The sequence below is a fragment of the Coenobita brevimanus genome, chromosome 62 (assembly GCF_032717465.1).
Source record: "Coenobita brevimanus isolate Jiangsu-jjx chromosome 62, ASM3271746v2, whole genome shotgun sequence".
NCBI classification, from domain to species: Eukaryota; Metazoa; Arthropoda; class Malacostraca; order Decapoda; family Coenobitidae; genus Coenobita; species Coenobita brevimanus.
The window spans coordinates 33,146,880-33,161,156 of NC_137015.1; the positions used below are offsets into that span (position 1 = coordinate 33,146,880).

The following is a 14,277-nucleotide window of genomic DNA, read 5'->3' on the forward strand; positions in this document are numbered from 1 at the left end:
CGCGGAGGATGCGGGAAGAAGACCACCCCGCATCTACTTTCTCCAATATCTCCTGTTTCTTCTCCAGAGTCAACACCACTCTCTTCCTCTTCTCAGGTGGCGAGGCCATCATCACACACACTAATAAGAGGCCCGAGAGCAGCAGGAGTGCCTGCAGCAGGTAAGGAACCACCACAAAAGCGAGCACGTGGGCAGCCAAGACAACGAGCATGCACTCGCGGCAAGAGACAAGCGGAAAGTGGGGAGGATGCAGGTGTGCTCTATCAGACGTCGGAGGAATGACACACCACAACAAAGCTGTCCCGCGCCGCGCACGGCAAGGTCAAATTACGGGTGGGAATTTTTTTTTTTTTTTTTTCCGATTTTTTTGTGGTTTTCGGACCATTTTGGGAATATTGGATCTCGGGACGATTATGTCTGGTTAGTGGGGATGTTCGGATATTGGGTGTTCGGATATTGGAGGGATTACTATATATATATATTTATATATATATATATATATATATATATATATATACCCTACCCCTGATGGTAGTTTTTTTTTTTTTTTTTTCAAGAATACTCCCCCAGTATCCCTGCTTGTCATAAAAGGTGACTAAAAGGGTTGGCGGAGGGTTAGTGTCCCTCCCCGGAAAACAACTAACAAAAAAGACAAACAGTAAGCCTCGGACAAGGACTGACCAAAAGATGACGACCAAGGACCAGACAAAGGACATGGTAATCGGAACGTAGAATGTAAGGGGAGCGAATGATGAGGTGAAAGAGAGATTGTCCAGGTGCTTGAGGGTGCGAAAGTTGATGTGTGCGGAATAACTGAAACGAAATGGAAAGGTGAGAGTGTGAGAGAATGGGAGTATGGATGGGGTATATGTGCAGGAGTAGGTGAGAATGAGAGGGCAAAAGAAGGAGTATGAATAGTTGTGAGTAAAAAATGGAAGAAGAGCATAAGACAGTATGGATCAGTTGGGTCAAGGATTGTGTGGGTAAGATTGAAAGTTGGAATACAAATGTGGGCGATTGTGTGTGTGTGTATGCGCCAGCGCAAGATCGTGCAAGCATAGCGAGAGAAGAGTTCTGGACAAATGTGGAAGTGTGCATGGAAAGGTTTGGAAGGAATGAGAGAGTATTTTTGATCGGTGATATGAATGGTAAAGTAAGGAATATGGAGGTGGATGGAATAATTGGTGAGTGGGGTGTGCCTGCTGAGATAGATGAGAATGGCAGTGCATTAGTGGACATTTGTGCTGGGAGGGGGTTGGTGATTGCCAATACCCTCATCAAGCACAAAATGATCCACAGGTATACATGGCGAGTGATGAGAAGAGTGGGTGGTGAACTGAATGAAAGGAAGGCAATGATTGATTATGTGTTTGTGGATGAAAGGATGCGAAGATGTGTAATGGATGCAAGAGCTTATAGAGGTTGGGGGAGTGGACTTTCTGACCACTACTTGGTGATGTCCAGAATCAAGATCCAAGTAAGATAGAGAAATAGAAGAAGGGAAGGATGGGAAGAAGGAGTATTTGTAAGGAGAGTGGAAAGGTTACAAGAGGATGAGAAAAAGTCAGAGTATAAGAGAGAAGTGGAGGAACAATTGGGCAAATATGAATTGGAGCAGATGGGGGACGTGGAAGGTGTGTGCAGGATATTTACAGAAGAAATATGTGCAGCATGTGATGTGGTGTGTGGGATGAAGAGAAGACGGAGGGGTGTGCAAGGAACAGCGAGGTGGAATGAAGAGGTGAGACAGGCTGTGGCACAAAAGAAGAAAGCATACAATGAATGGATGAGAAATAGGGGCGTGACGAAGTTGAGAGGCGGAAGAGAGAGTTATATATAGAAAGAGAGAGGTGAAAAGATTAGTAAGAGAGAATAAGAAGAAAGTGGATGAGGAATTTGGAAGGAACTTGAGTGTAAAGTGGAGGGACTGTAAGAAAATGTTTTGGAAAGAGGTGAAAAGAGTAAGACAGGGTGGAAGTGAAGTTAGCAGGGGAATGAAAGATAATAATGGTAGATTACTAGTGGAGAAGGGAGAAAAAGTGAGCAGATGGAGAGAACACTTTAAGGAATTGTTGAACATACAGGATGGAATTAATGCGAGTATAAGTGGCTGGGGAATGGCTGGAAGCAGGAGGGAGGTGAGAAGAGAGGAAGAAATCAGTAGGATAGAAGTTGTGGAAGCAATGAAGAAAGTTAAATTGGGGAAGCCCCAGGAATTGATGGAGTGTGTGGTGAAATGCTGAAGTATGGGGGAGATAGTAGTACAATGAATGTGGAAGATGTGCAGAGTGGCCTGGGAAGAAGGTAGAGTCCCGGAGGATTGGAAGTCAGGTATAATTATTCCCTTGTACAAAGGAAAAGGGGAAAAAGAAGTGTGTGGTACTCATAGGGACATCTGTCTTCTTAGTATAATAGGAAAAGTGTATGGTAGGATACTTCTTGACAGAGTTAGAGAAAGAACAGAGGAATTAGTTGGAGAAGAACAGGGAGGCTTTAGGAAGGGAAGAGGTTGTGTAGATCAGATATTCATTCTTAGATCTCTAGTGGAAAAGTTTCTAGAGAAGGGAAAGTGGCTTTCATGGATTTGGAGAAAGCATATGACAGGGTGGATAGACAAGGATTGTGGAAAGTGTTAAGAATATATGGAGTAGATGGGAAGTTGTTGAATGCTGTGAAGAGTATGTATGATGATGCTAAGGCTGCAGTGCATGTGGATGGTGAACTGAGTGAATTTTTCTCTTGGAAGGTTGGGTTAAAACAGGGATGTGTCATGTCTCCATGGTTGTTCAATCTGTACATGGATGGGATAATAAAAGAGGTACAAGATAGGATAGTGGATGTTGGAGTGGCCCTGGTGAGAGAGGGTAGTGTTTGGAAACTCCCTGTACTGTTGTTTGCAGATGATACTGTGTTGTGTTGTTGAGTGAAGACAAAGGAGAGCTGCAAGGCTCGGTGGATGAGTTTGGGAGAGTGTGTAAGAAACAGAATCTAAAGGTGAATGTAGGGAAGAGTAAAGTGATGGTCTTTGAGAGAGGCGAAGTCAGTGAATGTACAGCGAGGATGGATGGTGAGGAATTGGAAAATGTGAGTACGTTTAAGTACTCGGGTAGTGTGATGAGTAAGGATGGAGGTTTGGAGAATGAAGTGCTTGAAAGGGTACAGCAGGGAAGAAAGGTTGCTGGTTCCTTGAAAGCAGTGATAAGAAGCAGGGAAGTGAGCATGGAAGTGAAAAAGTTACTACATGAAAGTATTGTTATACCAACTCTAATGTATGGAAGTGAATCTTGGATGTTGCTGGAAGGACACAAGTCATGAGTGAGAGCAGTGGAAATGAATTTTTTTAAGAGGAGCCTGTGGAGTCACATGGAGAGACAGGCTGACAAATGAGGATATAAAGGAGCGTTGTGGTGTGGATGTGGATGTGATAGGCAGCGTTAGGAGGAATACACTGAGGTGGTTTGGCCATGTGGAGAGGATGGAGGGTGAAAGACTGACGAAGAAACTGTACGTGAGTGAGGTTGAGGGAGGAAGAGGGAGGGGGAGGCTGAGGATGAGATGGAGGGATGGGGTGGAGAGGTATATGAGAGAGGAGGGTGTGAGTTGGGAGCGGGGCAGTGAAACGGCGGGGGACAGGACGACTTGGAGGCGATTTGTTTGTGGCCACCCCGAATGGGATTCAGGCATCTGGCAAGGATATATATATGTATATATACGGTATATGTGGTAGGTGGGGGCGCTCACCATCCACTCACTCGATGTAATGCTGCTCTCTGGTGTCTGTCCTTTCCTCTCCTCCATCCTTCTTTCCTTCCATCCTCTCTTGTCTTTCCTTCCTTCAGTCTTTCCTCGTCCTTCTGCCCACGGGTGACTTTACACTCCCTCTTCTGTCTGTCTTCCTTCTGTCTGTGGGTGACTACACTGAGTGACAAGCCAAATGGTTTCCTGTACACCAGGAAACCAAGTACAATGCTGTGTGGTAACTGTATAAGCAGATTTTGGCACCTGGTGGTGTAGTGGGTAATTATTGCACTCCAGTCGGATTGAGCTGGTGAAGGTTTATATCCAAGGGGTGGTTGGGGTTTATTGCTCACGTAATGCCACTCAGGGATGAGTGAGGCTTGTCACTCTCATCTTATGTCAGGACCAACTGCCTAACCCTGGGCTCCTAAGCTCCTCATGGGGCTATGTAGGATTGGATGGTGTATATATATATATATATATATATATATATATATATATATATATACTGTATATATAAAGGATATAAAACACCATACCGTATCATTCAGTAATGTATTCATTTACACACTGACATATATACAGTGTGTGAGTACTGTATATAGGTCAGTAAATGAATACATTACTGAACGATACAGTATGGTGCTTTATATCCTTTATTTATTTATTTTTTCATTCATTAGGAAGATCATTTATTCATTTGTAACATGTATCAGTTTCATAACAATACAGCTAAAAATTAGGGCAGGGAAATGAAATGGTTGCAATCATTTTTCGTTGCCGCACAGATCAGAGTGAGGATTGTGGGGAGCGTGAGGTCTGGGCGGTCGAGAATGAAATGATAGGAAACAGTTCACTCAGAGCGGCCAGGCGTGATGAACGACTATTGTTATTCCGTATGCTATAAAACATTTTCTAGTATAGCTGGAAATGTCCTTTTTTTTTTTTTTTTTTTTTTTTTTTTTTAATGAAATGGATCGCAGATAAATGCTCTACAATATTTTATAATCATTGCCAAAATGTTTATATGCCTGTAAATGAGCATTGAATAAAAAAGTGAATGACACAATATGGTATTTTCTTTTTTTTAGTTTTTTTTTTTTTTTTTTTTTTTTTTTTTTCATTAATTTATATCATAATCAAGTTTCAAAACAATACAGTTAAAATATGGGTGGTGGAATGAAATGATTGAAATCAGTTTCTGACACCGCACGAATCGCTGAGTGAGGAGTGTGGGAAGTGTGAGGTCTGGGCTGGTGAGAGACTTGTCACTCAGTACTTGGAAGTGGTTGGACGCAGGTGGCGTCAAAAGAGTGCGAGAGGGTTAATAATTTCACTGATGCATTCTCCCCCCACCCCAAGCTGTTACTTCATAGTCCCAACCTTTTTGTGCCCATGTATTTCTCTTTTTTCCTGGTACTGTACATTTTCTTCCCTTGGTACTTAATGCACCAAGACAGGTTCAAGCATCCCCTCACATTATTCTCCAGGCTACGTTCTATCTCCTCAGACATTATCTGCCTCCTGTATTTACATTCACTCTAATTTACAGTCATCCACCAGACTTTTGATATTAGAGAATTCCACTTCATGATCAACAGGCAACAAATGCTTTTGTCTGTGTATTAATGACAAGTTGACTAACATCGTACCATGAAGCACCCTCATCTGTGTGGTGCTTGAACCCACCTCACCACTGCAGGTAGAAAGGATGTGTGGCCATCACTTAATTATCACATTTTACTTTTCAGATCCACACACTCCAATATCTTAAGAGTGTGAGTGGTAGTGAATTTCAATGTTTAAATATTAATGACATGTTAAATAATATCATACCATACAGCACTCTACATACCCCAATCTCTTGCAGTGTGAGTGGTAGTGAATTTAAATGTTTTTATATTAACCCATGGATTGTGCAATTACCCTTTTTTATCCCACCCTGTGTTGTGCATTTTTTTTTTTTTTTTTTAACTTGAAGATAAACATCCAGGGCATCATCTGGTGGGAAAAAAAAAAAAAAAAAAAAAAAAAAAAATCTCCGTCTTTGCGTACCCCCATGCATAAGTTTGCATAGGGGAATTGTGAAGAAAAAAAAAAAATTGTTTTTGTTTATTATAAACTTGAAGTTAAACATCCAGGGTATCAGCTGGTGAAAAAAAAAAAAAAAAAAAATCTCTCTCTCTCTCTCTCTCTCTCTGTCTTTGCATAGCACCATGCTTAAGTTTGTGTAGGGGTGGAGTAGTTAGCGTTGATGCACAGCCAGCATGGCCTGAACTGTGGCTCGCAACGCGACGCTTCCTAGCCTGAGCTGTGGCTTGCAATCCACAGGTTAATGACAGGTTAAATAATATCATGCCATAAAGCACTCTCATTTGCGTGGGGCTCTAACTCACCTCTCCTCGCAAATCTAAAAGATATGTACGGTAACCATCACATAATTTTTACCTTTTTCTTCTCAGATCCCAAATCATTACCTCCCCACTGCAGTAGGTTGAGGTGTATGGATCTGAAAAAAATGCCATAATTGCATGACAGCCAAACATTTTTTAGACCTGCAGCGGCAAGGTGGGTTTGAGCCCCACACAGATAAGATCACTTTATGGTGTGATGTTATTCAAATGTTTTTATACAAAAGCAGTGGTGACCAATGTGAGTGCAAAAATTAATGCTTGATAAGTCTTCTGAGTGTTGTAAGATTATAAGATAGAGTGATAATAGAGAAGGTAAAAGGCCGTCATAATATCCTGTGACTTTATTTTTATTTTTATTTTTTTTAGGATATGTGAAGGTATTTACAACATACGTAACTCTGGAGGGCTCTTAGATGGTGTGGTCACATGGAGAGAAGAAATAAGATAATGTGGTGAAAAAGATGGATGTGAGTGAGTTTGAAGTTGGGAGGAGGTATAGTGGGTGGATATGGTAAAGTACTGTAGGTACTGTATGAAAGCTGATGAAGCTAAGGAATTGACAAGGGATAAAACATGAATGAATGAAGTATTATAGAGAAGTACATGATTAGCATTCTCTCTTTAACATGGTACTTGACAGAAGGACTGTCAAACCAGTGTACGGGAAATTATCATCACAATCATCATCCAATCCTGTGTTGCCCCATGAGGAGTGTAGGAGCCCGGGGCTAGGCAAGTTGGTCTTGACATTTAACCCTGTCTCGTGAAGGGAGGAGCGTAAATTTTGGCTGTGCGTGTAACTCTCGCTCAAGAGCTTTCAGGCCAGTCGCTTAGAGATATTTTACTTCTAACGCTCGTAGAAAAGTTACTATTCATCATAGAAAGGCCACTTTGGTCTCATTTTGAAGATGAAGAGTTTTGCTTTGTTGTACATTGTCCAAAAAGACAATACAGTATATCCAAAATAAAATGCAAAAAAAGTGAGCAGAATTTAGCTCACATTTTAAGTTTTACACTGTCCTTTAAAAAAATATTTGCCAAAAAAAAACTATTCAAGAAGTAATAATAGTTTTTGCTTCAGTATGTAGAAGAATAAATTTCCTTTCCAATAATGTATTATTTGTTGTATTTTCTTAAATACTAATGCTGCATATACGCGCGAAAAAAAGAAGCATGAGTGTTCAGCGGGAGGTCAAGAGGTGTACATCCTACCTGTGAGGAACCTCACACCGCACTGAGCCAAGCAAACCAAGTGAGCACGCATGCACCAGCTGTGGCAGGCTTAGCTCCACCCACTTTTGCCCGTCATCCAACAAAAATGTCGACTCCCTTAATATTTCTTTAGAGATTACATTAGATAACGTTCGAAGTCGTCACACTGACGCCAGAGGTTGACAAATGCATGACGACCCAGGTCGTCATTGGTAAGTCAAAGGGTTAAGATGAAAGTGACCAGACTCACTTATCCTTTTTTTTTTTTTTTTTTTTTTTTTTTTATGTGTCCGACTCTGGGCATAGGCTTCACAGCCTGCTATCAAGGCCCAGCAGCCTTGAGTGGCATTACGTGACCATCTCATGGATATAAACCTGCCCAGGCTCAATCTGATTGGAGTGCCTCAATTAACCACCAAATGACCAGGCACCATAATTTGGTTATATGGTTACCACTGAGCGTAATAAATGGTTTCCTGGTGTGCAGGAAACAATTTGGCTTGTCACTTAGTGTGGAGTCACCCGTGAAATGGATATGAAAACTGATGTCATAGCAACATGCATATTGAGTTAAGAGAATGTCAGTAAAGATAAGTTTTAAGGCTTGAGAAGTATTACTATAAGCCAGCATGCCTACATGTAGTAATATTGTCAGCTGTAATAGGAAGATATCGTAGTACTATAGTGGTTTATGCCTTTCTCCCATGTGCATATGTCAATGCATGTGTATCATGACCTGTGCATAATTTATTACTGCTGCTCATTAATACTGTCTGGAAGATCGTACACCCTTGAAACCATTGATGTCTTTTTAATATTAACTCTTGCCGCCTCCAGACTATTACATTTAGCTTGGAAACAAACAATGCATGTTGAAAAACATCATCATCATTGTCATCATCATCATCATCAGCTGTTGAGTGTCCACTGTAGGACCAGCCTATCCCTACCAAAGCAGGGATGATACAGCCAGTGTATCTCTACCCAGTGGCTTAGGCTGTCTGGTAAAGATTGTAAGTAGGATGAGAAGTACTTGTGAGTGTTATTGTAATGTTGGAGTGGCTTTGGATGTGTGTGTGGTCTGCGAACGAAGTGTAATCGGCCCACCTTAAGCCGCCTGGGTGCAAGCATACTAACATGCGACACTGGTTCAACCACAGCACCCCTTATGTCTGCCAAAGCAGTAAGTGGCTCAGTGAACGCCTCCCAAAGTTTTTACAACTCTGGCGGGAGGCAAACCCACGTCCACCAGCGTGTGAGACGCACACTCTACCACTTTATCACAGAACACAATAAAGGATATATCTAGCCCCTATGTAAATATCACACACACACACACACACACACACACACACACACACACACACACACACACACACACACACACCGCTTGCTGGTGCAGTGGTAATGTTCTTGCTTGCCAACTGGTGGACGGGAGTTCGCGCCTCGCTCAGGTTACGAAAAGTTTCACTGACGAAGTGGGTGGTTACTGTCCCCCTTGAGCAAGGGGATGGGTGTGAAGGTCACAGCCTTGCCCTTAGATCGGACTATATGAGCTCTCAGCTCCCTTCCAGGAGGGTAAAAGCTGACGATCACGACCATCAAGTGATCCTAACCGACCCGGTGAATTACACACACACACACACACACACACACACACACACACACACACACACACACACACACTGCAGTCTGTTATATTTGGAGTTTACATAGCTCCCCCAACTTAAGCAGAATCCATTATTTATAGAGGTTGCAGAATTCCTACAGCTTAGGTTTTAGTCAGAATAGAATAGCAAAACCCTTCTCAGCTGGAGAAATTACTTTGCATATGTGATGATATTTTCTTTTGGTTATTTCAGGCTGAATCACCAGACGTACCAGAAGAAAACATCAGGAGACGTGTACACCCTCTGCCAGAAGGTGGTATGCCAGGGGATGGACAATTTTTAGATCCATTTACTCTTTTCAAGTTGATGCTTCACGAGGAGCCAAGTGGGAATACAGTGCCATATGGTGTTAAAGAAAATGTATTTTTTCTGTTAGACAATAGTGAGAATGTTTTGCGGCAAGCACAGGGAAAACGAAGCTTGTATATTGATGATTGTGGGGCTTGGCATTCAAAATCCTCTTTGAAAACACACTACTATATAATAGAGAAGAATAATCTTGACTATGTTGATGTAAAAGATGGGTTATACTGTAAGTATGTAAAAAATCGTAGAGTACCTATGGATCCACAGCCACTAGATAGAGATATTGTTGTCTTCAAAAAATATTATGTCTCACTCAAGAGGGACCAAAATTATAGGAAAAGGGTAACCACTGTAAAACACTGTCCATCATCCATGGATTATATCAAGCAGTTAGCTGTTATAGAGTACATAGGGGAATATCCTCAGTATTCTGCTCCTCATGGTAATGCGAGATTAGCCCCTGTTGAGTATGTCAGGTCATCAGCCATTGTGAAGGCTAGATTAGAACAGATGACACCATTTATGACTCCTCGGGAAGTTTATGACCAGATGATGCAGGAAGGAGGTTTGTGTGCACCAAGAGACTTAAAACAGGTGCAGAATGCAAAACATATTGCAAAATGTAAAATGGGTGAAATTAAGCCAAGGAAAAAACGGCGTCTTACAACTGATGGCATGCAGACCTTACTTAACCAGCTTAATGGCCATCCATTCATGCGGGAAGTGATTGAGTTTAAAGATGAGCCTCCATCGGTTACCCTTTACACAGATGATCAGTTGAAAGACATCATTCAGTTTTGTAATGCAGACTCTGCTCATCCCAGTGTTTTGGGAATAGATAGAACCATTAATCTAGGTCCCTGTTATTTAACTGTACTAGTTTATCACAATAATAATCTTATAAGAAGACATGCAAGATGTTATCCAGTAATGCTGGGACCTATTTTTTTACACTGGGATAGCACTTTCTTAGGATATCATTGTTTTTTTTCTCATTTGCAAGGTGTGTTGCAGGATGGTATTGGAAGAGTACAGCTTTGTGGTGAAAACCTCACTGCTGGGTCTGCTGAAGAACAGGTTATAATGAAAGCTCTCTCATCATGTTTCCCGTCATCACAGCAAGTGTTTTGTTTGAGACATATGGAGAAAAATGTCCAGCAATATCTGTGTGAGAAAATGAATGTCAGCGATAAAGCTAAAGATAACATTTTCAGTGCCTTGTTTGGTGGAGAAGGCCTTTTGTCATGTGACACACTTGAACAGTTTGAGGTGAAATGTCAAGAGGTAAAGGACATGCTCTCACAGTATTCAGACCATGAATCCTACTTTGGAAGAATCATAGAGAATGTCCAACAGTACATATTCAGTTCAGCATCAGATGATGAGTGGATCCCATTTGATTGGAATAATAATCCATGTGATGGTATGAACAGCATACTGAAGTTTTCTGAATGCTCGAAAGTTCATAAGCTTCCAAAAATTATTAACTCCTTGCACAGAATAGTCAAAGACCAGTTTCTTGATATGAGGCGAGCTCTTTATGGACGGGGAAGCTTTAGTCTAGCACCATGGGTCAGTCACTATTATATACGGCCAGCAGTGTGGGCCCTGAAAAGTGAAGAGGAAAGAAACAACCATTTTAAAAGGTTTCTGAATGTCGTCCTTCACAAGAACTGTACTTTTAGCACCAAAGAAAAATGCTCGACAGTGTCAGAAAGTACAAAGTGCAGTAACTCAAGGACTAAAGAGAAATGTAAACATCATCATAATAATAAAGCAGTAGTGGACACAGACAGATAAAGCTCTGATTATAATATTCATAACACTGTATAATATTTCAGTCATTTAGCATTGATGATCAAAATGATACCTTGTCATTAAATTTGATCAGTATTCTGGTATTCCCATTATTTCATTTGCTTGCCAGCATGATTAGAGTCAAAACAAGGGTTCATGCTTAGTATATTGAAAGGACTCAGTATGATGATCATTATCATCTGTTCCAACTTTCCATGAGTTAGGTAGGATCCATATTTTCATGGTTTAAGAGGGCTGCCTAGCATTTTTTCCTTATCACATAATTTCCACATTTTGCAAGTTAATGTACTGTTTTGTTTCATTCAAGGAAGCTGTGGCAGTATTAAAAGATATAAGTGTCAAACCTATAAGAGTATATGAAAGGCTGTTAAGGGAAAGTAGCCTGCAGAGGACTAGGTGTGTAGGGGCCATTTTACCCATGAGAATACAATTTGCTACCCCAAGAAATATAAGTAGTAAAGTAGAGGCAATGAGCGTGGTACCAAATTAATGAGCATTATCATCATCATTATTTGATAGCACTTCATACAAACCACTGAAGTTACATGATCCATCCCACAGGCTGTATCATCCATAACAAAATATTTATAAAACACCCATGGTGCAGAGTCCATCCATTTACTGTCACATTAGCAAGGTTTCCAGTCATTTTCAAGATCTTGCAAACATCTGGTTTTCTAAAACAGTAACATTCAGTCTCACATAACTCTTTGAGGTTTAGGTGCCCAAAGCAAGGCTACATGATTCAAAACAAGAGTAAATTAGATGACTGTCCTATGACTGGTGGTGATATTAAAAACAATCTCCTGTTCCCATTTGGAAATTTGTATCAGTGCATAGGACGTGCCCATCATCCCAACTTGTGCTGCAGTGGCGTCATTTGCAAGCAGTTTTGTTTCCTCAACCTCCATACCTCAGTTTCTTATAGTTTCACTCCTTATATCCCATTTATCATCAGGCCACATATCCAAATGCAGTTTCACTCACATACACTTTTTACATCATTTGAGGTATATTTATTACCTGTATGTTTCATCCCTTTGCCTACAGGTGACTTTACATTCCCTCTTCTGTTTTTCTTTCCTTCATTCTTTCCTCTTCCATCTGCCTGTGGGTGACTCTACACAGAGTGACAAGCCAGATGGTTTCCTGTACACATGGAAACCATTTACTATGCTGGGTGGTAACCATATAGCCAAATTTTGGTGCCTGGTGGTTAAGTGGGCAATTACAGCACTTCAGTCGGATTGAGCCGGTGAAAGTTTATATCCAAGGGATGGTTGGGGTTTATTGCTCACGTAATCCCACTCAGGGATGGGTGAGGCTGGTCACTCTCATCTTAAATGTCGGGATCAACTTTCTTAGCCCCACGCCTATGCTCCTCATGGGGCAGTGTAGGATTGGATGATGATGATGATGCTCCATTGTGGGAAATTGTTATTTAACTGTCTTATTTTGATATAACTGGTTAGTATTGCAGATCAGCTTCGATACTGAATGTTTGATATCCATTGTCTGTTGATATGGGAGCTCATTCATTGCCGCACCTTTTGTTATCTAACTTTCACGCACTCCAAGAAGTAATTGATTTTTCAGCTTTTCTGTTTTGACATTTTTGGTCTAGAATCGATGATGGAAGTCATTTGCACCTGGACTTGGCAATAGAAATCACACTGCCCACCCACGTGGGATATTATACCTCATTTGCTATGTGACTGACACATAATCATTTGGAAATATTGTTTTCCAGCTATTTGTGATTGCTTACATGTGTTGAAAGGTATATATAATAGAAGACAAAGATGTATGGATATATATATATATATATATATATATATATATATATACAGTGATCAGGTTATTTTTTTGGTAATTTTCTTTTTCAGTATATTTTTCTTGGACAGAATGATCGCCTATAATGCACTACATCATCTTGTGTTAGAAAAGCTTGGTGGTCGCTGTACAAATAAAAGAACATATTTTAAACAATATTTTTATCACTACCGTACTTCCCCATCATCACCCCCATGACCCTCTAAGCTTGCCCCAGCCTCCCCAAATTGGCCTTAAATGCACCCAGCACTGATAAGCACACTTACTGACCTGATGACATGAACTGTGAAAGCATGGTTGCTAAGGAAACAAGAAAGAATATTTACTGGAGCAATGGTTCTCAACCTTTTGGTCTTCGTGCTTCCCTCAGCAGCTAGTGGTCATGGCCATGCTCTCTCCCTCCATTCCATATCTTATTTAATTTGAACTTCTTCAGTTACCATATATATACACACACACATATATATATATATATATATATATATATATATGTGTGTGTGTGTGTGTGTGTACAGTAAACTCAGTTACCTTCAAACATACAACAAGCAAAGACTCTTATCAATCACTTCTCACATGTCAGCCATCTAAACCCCCATCGCGATGACCGACGTAATCATCTGACGTAAGAGACAATTCCCAGCAGACCCAGACTACGCACCTTTCACTTACAGCCAGGTGAAGCATATCATTAGCAACCTTAAGCATTTATCTGCCTGTGGACCAGACAACATAAGCAACGTTCACACTAAACACCTAGGACCACAAGGCATACAAGCACTCACCAGTATATCAAACTACAGCCACTCATACAACATAATACCCAACATCTGGAAGCATGGCATTAGCATCACTATCCCTAAACCCAACAAAGACCCCACATTACCTTCCTCACACTGCTCCATCACACTCCTCTGTACCCCCTTGAAAGTCACTGAATGACTGGTACTACAACTAGTTACACCTCACACCCCCCTAGCCCCTTTACAACATGGCTTTAGGCCACTACTCTCCACAAACACCCTTCTTACAGACCTTACACAGAGAGATTTTGGTGGCATGAATTCATCTAGGCCACCACATAGAACACTCCTAGTCACACTAGACATTAACAAAGCTTGAGATGCCATCACCTGCCACAACCTAACAAACAAAATATTCAACACAAACATGCACAATAACACAAAAAGATGGCTGGCAAACTACTTAGCAGGCAGATGTTCACATGCAACATTTGCCAGTCAGTCTTCGAACATCAGAGACTTCACAAATGGCGTCCCCCAAGGATC

General features: G+C 41.0%; 1 protein-coding gene across 1 annotated transcript in view; it reads left to right on the top strand.

Annotated features, from left to right (window-relative positions):
* The window catches only part of LOC145404028 (uncharacterized), a 128,776-nt gene extending 115,662 nt beyond the window's left edge, over positions 1-13,114 (top strand). The window contains exon 12 of the mRNA XM_080275631.1: positions 9,227-13,114. Coding sequence (XP_080131757.1) covers positions 9,227-11,140 — 1,914 coding nt within the window. The 3' untranslated portion in view covers positions 11,141-13,114. The remainder of the gene's footprint in view (positions 1-9,226) is intronic.
* The last annotated feature ends 1,163 nt before the right edge of the window (positions 13,115-14,277 follow it).